Source organism: Vitis vinifera, chromosome 9 (assembly GCF_030704535.1).
Source record: "Vitis vinifera cultivar Pinot Noir 40024 chromosome 9, ASM3070453v1".
Taxonomy (NCBI): domain Eukaryota; kingdom Viridiplantae; phylum Streptophyta; class Magnoliopsida; order Vitales; family Vitaceae; genus Vitis; species Vitis vinifera.
In genome coordinates, this window is record NC_081813.1 from 18,452,584 (window position 1) to 18,460,830 (window position 8,247).

Genomic DNA, 8,247 nt, shown 5'->3' on the forward strand with positions numbered 1-8,247 from the left:
TAATATGAAGATATAATAACATAAAGTAATTATCATTGAATAAATTAAAAGCAAAGCCATTTCTTCTATTACAATAGTGATGGAATTCACTTCCAAAGCGTATAGTAAATCATAAAGCATATGAAGATCTACAAACAAAATTTATTGCCTTCGAGCATGATTTTTGGCATAAGTCACTCTTCTTTTGAACAGTAGCCACTTGACAATTTTGTCCACAAAATCAAAATAGGCATCACACCAAGATCTTCTTATTGCCAAAACAAAATAAGGAACTAAAATGCCCAGCGCAAATCCCAAGCCAATGCTTAAGTAAAACCACTGATCAATATAGCCACCATCAATTTTGTCCTCAAGAACACTTTGCCTTTTATCTAGGTCTTCATCCTGACATTTTGTGACTAGTGGAGTTCCACAAAGATTCGGGTTTCCAGTAAAGGCCAACTCTGTGAAAGTTGTCATTTGCCCTGCAAAGGGGATCTTACCAGAGAAATTATTATTTGATAGATTCAAATAACCCAAGAATGTTAACGAGGACATGCTTGAAGGAATGGTGCCAGAAAGCTTGTTGCTTGATAGATCAAGAGAGGACAACTGACACAACATTGAAATGCTTCCAGGAATTTTGCCAATGATGTGATTCATGGACAAGTTTAGAAACACCAAACCAGACAATTTTGTTATTCCCTCGGGAAACTCTCCACTTAAATTATTGTCGGATAGATCTATGCTAACAACAAGAGAAAGAGTCCTCGTGTATTCAAGACTTTGGCCTTTTGTAATCACAATCAACCTTTCTTCATACTGAGAGCCATTTCCATTGTGATACAAAGAATACATATCCATATTACGCTCCTGAGCCATGGCTTTAAGCTCCACCAAAGTGGCTGGAATTTTACCAGTCAAATTGTTTTGTGCAAGGTCTAAGACATGTAGGGAGCTTAAATTTGAAAGTCGGTCGGGAAGTCTTCCAAAAAATGCATTCGACCTCAAGTTGAGTATTACGAGATTTATGAAAGCAGTTCCAATCCATGATGGAACCTTACCCGATAATTCGTTATAACTGAGATCAAGGAGTTCCAAACTTGATAAATTTTGGAAAGATGAAGGAAGCTCTCCTAAAAGCTTGTTGTCATTCAGGTGTAGTGATTGGAGCAATTGTAACCGACCTAATGACTTTGGTATCATCCCAGACAAATTGTTATTTCCAAGGTCCAAAACAATTAGGCCAGAGCAATTATTTATGGTAAAAGGAATGCTTCCGGTCAAATTATTCCTTGAAAAATCAATGACTTCAAGAGAGGTGATGTGTCCTATGGAATCTGGGATGGTTCCTGTTATTCGATTACTCAAAAGAGAAAGGAAATACAAGCTTGGTAGGAATTCACCTATGTTTGATGGGATGGGCCCTGTTATTTGATTATGAGAAAGAAGAAGGTATCTCAAGTCTAACAGGGATTCACCTCTGCTAAGTGGGATAGGGCCAGAAAATTTATTATGGGAGAGATCTAGAAATCTCACCCCTTTGATTGAAAAAGGAATAGGTCCTTCAAAGAGGTTGGAACTGAAATCGATTCCTACGAGAAGAAAAGAAAAATTCAATGAATTTGGTAACTGACCTTGTAACTGATTGTGAGAAAGACTTAAGTACTGCAGATTGAAAGAAATATTCCAAAACCAATTTGGAATACGACTTGAAATGCTAGCATTTGAGAAATCAAGATACTGGAGGTTCTTCTGAGATTGAAGCCAAACCGGAAATGAAGGACCCAAGTGGCATGAACCCATATCAAGATATTCCACCTGGAAAGGGGGAACCCAATTGGGACTAACATTCAAACGGAAAGAATTGGAGTCCATGTATAGAAACTCCAACTTACTTAGCTTCCAAAAATGTTGTTCAGAGAGACTTCCACTCAATTGATTGGAACCAACATCCAATTCTTGCAATTCTGAAAGCTGACCAATACTATCTAGGAGACTTCCATTCAGCTCATTCATTCTAATGGACAGGGACTCCAGGTGTTGCAATGTCCATAAAGAAGCAGGGATGGGACCTTCCAGTTTGTTCCATGATAAATCGAGGCTCCTAAGATTTTTAAGCTCACCCAACCAATTTGGCAATTTTCCCATCAATTGACTGTCATCCAAGTATAACTCTGTCAAATTAAGCAAAGGACTTTTAGAACTGCTGGTTTCAATTCCCTTGATAATCTCAGGTAAACTTCCATTCAAGTAATTACCCCCCAAATCCAGATATTTTAAGTTGCAGAAGTTTCCAAAAGAGCTTGGAATTGGACCTGTAATGAGCAAGATTAAAAAATATGTATTAATTAAAATTATGTAATAAACAAATAATAAAAATAGTAAATAACAAAATAAATTAGTTCATGAACAATTAATTTAAAGAAAAAGTAAGAAAAATTATTATTATTCATGAATTGGTATTTTTTTTTATCTTTTCTGATAACCATAAAATAAAATAATTTATTTCAATGTTATAAGAATAGTAGGATTAATCATTGATATTAATTGTTCCTTTAAAAATAAACTAAATTTTTTTTAACAAAGTGATAGTTCAATGAGAGAAGATAGAAAATCAAAATATAAACCAAAGGATTAAGAAATCAAGTTATCAAAAGATAAATTTTTATTTTAGCGATGAAAATAAAGCAAGAGAAAACTAGGAATTCAAAATAAAAAAAGGAGGTTGAGGATTAAAAAAATCATATTCCTATAAGTACAATTCTTTTATTAGTTACATAGACATGCACCTTTTATAATCACTTACCCTTACACAAAAAAATTGTTAAATAATATAGATACTTCATAAGCATAAAGTGTCAAACTATATACTTTTTCTTAGATAAATAAATAAATAACCCTAAATTTCCTTGTAAGAAATTTAAAATTCAAAATAATGTTTTATTAGTAAGTATAAATTTATTTCCACTATGAGAACAAAATATAGTGATTATTTGATATTGTATGCTAATACATATTCAATAAGAACTTATATACACAATCATCAACTATATATATTTAATTACACATTTACATACAAACAAAGAAATATCAATTTTTCTATTAAGAGAAGAACTTACCATGTAAATCATTTTCAGCCAAATTGAGAAATTCTATCTTTTTCCAACTCTTCCTCAACAATTGAGAGATACTACCCTGGAGATTGCCATTCCCAGATAGATCTATGTATTGCAAATTGGGTAGCTCACTAAGACCAAGTGGAATCCTCCCATGTAATTGATTGTGGCTTATATCAATGGATCCAAGGCTGCTAACATTTAGAAACCATTCCGGAAACATAGAAATGAATTGGTTCGAGTTGATGCTTATAACAAGAAGTGAAGTAAAGTTAACAAAGCTTGGAGATGGAATTGAGCCAGAGAGGCTACAACCATCTAGATGCAACTCTGTTAAAATTGGAAGTTTGTTTATCATCTCGACCCATTCACTTCCTACTGATGAGAGGTTAACATAATCCATACCAAGATACTTCAAGGAAACAAGACTAGCCATCCATTCAATATTGCCAATAGATAAATCATTAAAATATTTAAAATCATAATAAATCGGATCTTCAGAAGAAAGATCAAGATACTGCAAATTAGAAAGATTTCCAAAATTTGAAGGAATTGTACCACTAAACTCAGCACCTGATAAGTTTAGATATAGTAAATTCTTCAAAGACCCGAAGAATTGAGGAATTGGCATGCCTTTGAATGAGTTGAAACTCAAATCTAGATATTTCAAATACTTGAGTTTTGTCAATGAAGGTCTAATTTCTCCACTCAAGTTCATAGAGCTCCAATTCTTATATACATTCTCACGAGGATAAGGGTTATGAAGATCAATGGAAATGACAATTCCTGTGTCTTTTTCACAAGTAATTCCTTGCCAGTAGCAATAATTGCTTCCTTTCCATGATGAAAGTCGGTTGTTAGGATCTTTGAGACCACTTTTGAAGTCAATAAGAGTCTCTTGTTCAGATTGAATGTTGTTGCTGATATGGGTATAACCATTACATGCAAGTTCCGTTGTTATGAAATAGAGAATGGCTACAATGAAACCAAGAATTGAAATTCTCTCCATGTAAATATTCTAAGTTGAGCACCTGTAAAAATTGAATTCCAATATGTAGTCAGTATTTTCTTGAATTAAATTAAAATTTTATTTTTGACATCAAAATGAAAAACTGATAAAATTTAAAAGACAGTTGCATCAACATGATGAACTTATTTTAACCAATGAATTTAAGAAATGTTACCAGTCTAATATAATTTTAAAAGATCTACTCATAGCATATGTAAATATATACTAAGAAAAACAGTTGTAATCATCTCATAGATATTCAACCTTACTTTGATTGGCGAGAACTAAAATCACCTACACGAGAGTTAGAAGGATTAGATAGAAAAAAACACATTAAAAGTAGTTTATCAATATTAGTCGAGTTCAACCTTACCTGAAACTTCTTTCTTGTTTTCCTTGTTTTTTCAATTCAACAAAAATATATAGAAGATTGTTTAAAGTGATGACAATGATAGCCTCACTTTCTTATTTTCCTTGTTTTTTCAATCATATTAAATTCTAATTGAGTGGAAAATGACTCTGAGTTCTTATCTCCACCACAAAAACCAAGTGTCTTGATTGAAGACCTTCACTTGAAGATAAAAAAGATGTGGATAGAAAGACCATGAGTTGGCACTAAGTCAAGGTCAATAAGATTAAAATAAACATTAAAATTCACCTAAGAGTAAAAAAAACTACACTTGTTTAAATTTTGAAAGATCTTAATCGGGAAAAATAAAATATGTATATCAAGGTGCTAAGAATAAGTCAAGAGCTTAGATCATTCAACATACAAAAATAGTATTGAATCAATGGGCTTATTTGGTGCTATAATTTAGAAATTTATAGCACTATTTGGCATGTTTTATCCCCAAAATTTTTTAAAAAAATAAAGTTAAACAGAGAACAACTTTTAGAAAATAAATAAAATTTCTTCTCACTTGTTTTTAAAAACAAAAGGAAAACATAAAAAAAATTAATAATAAATACAATCTCTTTCTTCTTTCATTTTTTCTTTACCAACCAATGATACAAAATCATCAAATATGATCTTTCTCTTAATTATACGTATTTTTTTTTCTTTAACTTCTCTAATTTTATTTATTAGGCATATAGATTTTGAATCAAATAATACTTAAAATAAAGGATTTATTCATTTTAAAAATAATTTGAAACTCAAAATCAATTTAATTAATACAAAAAAGTCATGAACCAAAATTTATCATGGATGACTTTTTTAGTTTCTTATTACAACACATAACTATATTTTTCTGAATTTTTTACTAGAAAAATAAATTAAATCTAGCAAAACTTAATGTTTCCATCCTTTAATGAATCTAATAATTTTTAGAAATACTTTAAAATTCACATACGGACTCAATTAATAGCATAAATTTATGGATAAAAATGGTTTATAATGACTCTTGTTGTCTATTTTCTGGGTAGAACTATAATTTTTTATTTTTTATTACTAGACGAATAGACCTCAAATCAAGAAAAAAAAACTTCATGTTTTGGGTGTTTTAAAAATTCTATTACTTTTAAAGAATTAATTTGAGACTTAAATTACATTCAAGTAAAACATCCTTTAAAATGAAAAAATAAAATAAAATAGTTTGTATCTTTTTCATGACCCATTAATCTTGTAAGAATCATAGATCACGTTGTTTGATCATGATCGATGATTAACGAACTTTATTCTCTATGTAGTGTTGACTACGTTATCAAGTCAAAAAGTTATACCGTGTTCAAGTAAGACATCTTCCAAAATTTTTAAAAATATAATAAGATAAAATAAAATAAAGGCCTTGACTCAATTCTTTTTATCATGAAGGTCATTCTTCACCTAAAAAATAAGGTTAATAACTTCGCATCTAATTATAATATAGGATAAAAACAAGTGTTTAATAGTGATCAAAACACTGATTTTATATCATTATACAAAATTAAAGGAAATAATCAACTAGTCAAGAAATGAATTGATTAATTGTTACCTTTACCAAAATGCCTTATTATATATTATAGCTTTTCTTTAAATAAAATTAAAAGAAAATTGTCAAATAGCACCATAATAAAGGGAAAACTGATCTTAGTCCACATTACTACTTTTGTTTAAACAAAATTAAAATAAATTTTGTGAAATATATCAATAAAAAAGGAAAAATAGTTGCATGAAAAGATAGATTTTTTTTAAAAAAAAAAGCAAAATGTTACTAAATAAAGGGAAAATACTTGTATAAACTAGTTTATCTAAAATTAGACCTTGACTTAGTGTTTAATAAATATAGGAGAACAAATATATATGTCAACCATACCATTAATTTTATCTTAATGTATAAAAATAAAGATAACTATTGGATAGCCAAAAATAATAATAAAATTAAATATTTATTATCCATAATTGTAAATTATGAAAACATTGAAAAGTTATTTTAAATCCAAATATGTCAAAATAACATCATTAATATAATTGCTTTCAATTCATTTTTACACACACATAGTAGATTAAACATTATATATATCTTGCAATTTAAGTAATCACTTTTGACTTCAAAGGAAAATGATATTAGAAAATAATATGATCCAACCCAAAAACTTAATTTCTTTAAGTTCCAACTAATGAGAAACATACACATGCAATAACCTTATTACAATAGATTAGTTTCTTCCAATTTATTTTTTTTTATTTTTTTTTATTCAAATATCTAATAACCTAATTTGCCTAAAATTAATCATGACAATGATTAACCATCTAAAATCAAATCATAATGTCCATTTTTTTCTTGATCATAATCCACAATAAAGAATATTTATTTTGAATGAAGTGTAGACCACATTATAAAGTTTGTCAATTCAAATAGTCATATGGATAATAAATAACTATTTTAAAATCATATTAGAATAGTTTGTATTGTTATATAACCCATCAATTTTGTATGAAGTGTAGACTACGTTGTTTGACTATGACCGATGATAATGGAATTTTATTCTCTATGTAGTATTGATCACGTTATCAAGTAAAACATCCTTTAAAATTTAAAAATAAAAATAAAAAATCAAAAGACCTTGACTCGTTCAAAATTATGGGTTTTGAAAGTTGGAAGTAAAAATGGAGAAGGAAAAACCAAGAAAAAAAGGCCCATATATTAGGCCCTTGTAGAAAGGAAAAAAAGGTTTTCGAAAAAAGGAAAAGTAAATAAAATAAAATTTCCAATGAGCCAAAAGTTACCCAGAAAATGGGCCGAAATAGGGGCCAAATAATAATAATAATAACCATACATCCGTATTGAAGGTGATATCTTTTGAAACATTCAAGTCCACGTAAGATAGTAATAGATAAGATGATAATAGCCTTACAACCATATTGAAGGGTGATATCTTTTGAAATATTCAAGATCTTACAACGTTGAAGTCAATAAAAAATGTTGTCCACACAAGATGATAATAACTTTACAACCATATTAATGGATGATATCTTTCAAAACATTCAAGACCTTACAACCACATTGAAATATTTTAGACCTTACAACATTCAAGTCTATGAAAAATGTTGTCCACACAAAATGGTAATGGATAAGTTTAATATTCTCAAATTATTATAAATCAAGCAAAGTCTAGCTTGGCCAATAATATTATAAATTTAAAAATTAATTATCTACAATTATAAATTATTTAAAGTTATTTTGAATCCAAATATGTCAAGTAGCGTCATTATTATAATTGCATCCAATTTATTTTCCTATACACACATAATAGATTAAACACTATATTTGTGTTGCAACTAAAGTAATCACTTTTTACTTCGAAGGAAATTGTGTTAGAAAATAATAAGATTCAAACCACAACTTAATTCCTCAAGTCCCAACTAATGAGAAATATACACATGATATAATCTTATGATAATAGATTAGTTCCTTCCAATTATTTTTTAATATATAAATATCTAATTACATAATTTGTCTACATTTAATCATGAATAACGAATAACCATTTAAAATCAAATCATAATAGTCCATTCCTCCGGACCCACAACTAGCTCCTCCCCACTTCTTCCAAAGTCTTCACAAAATATTCTTATTTCCACCTGGGAATCTTTTATTAAAATTTTAATTCTATAATGCTTTCTCATTGCAAAATTAGGGTCTTTTTAATTTTTAATTC

General features: G+C 29.0%; 1 protein-coding gene across 3 annotated transcripts; it reads right to left on the minus strand.

The window, feature by feature from the left end:
• LOC100248363 (receptor-like protein EIX1) lies at positions 1-4,501 on the minus strand. Of its 3 annotated transcripts, none has more exons than XM_059739714.1 (3): positions 4,377-4,501; positions 3,102-4,129; positions 1-2,297 (listed from the first exon to the last, which is right to left on the minus strand). In XM_059739714.1, exons 2-3 carry the CDS (start codon positions 4,105-4,107, stop codon positions 142-144), a joined length of 3,162 nt encoding a protein of 1,053 aa, XP_059595697.1. In that variant the 5' UTR covers positions 4,108-4,129; positions 4,377-4,501; the 3' UTR covers positions 1-141. The 3 variants fall into 3 exon arrangements, with proteins under 3 accessions (XP_059595697.1, XP_059595698.1, XP_019077767.1); XM_059739715.1 differs by having other exon boundaries at positions 4,372-4,501; XM_019222222.2 differs by lacking the exon at positions 4,377-4,501 and having other exon boundaries at positions 3,102-4,253.
• Positions 4,502-8,247: the final 3,746 nt, after the last annotated feature.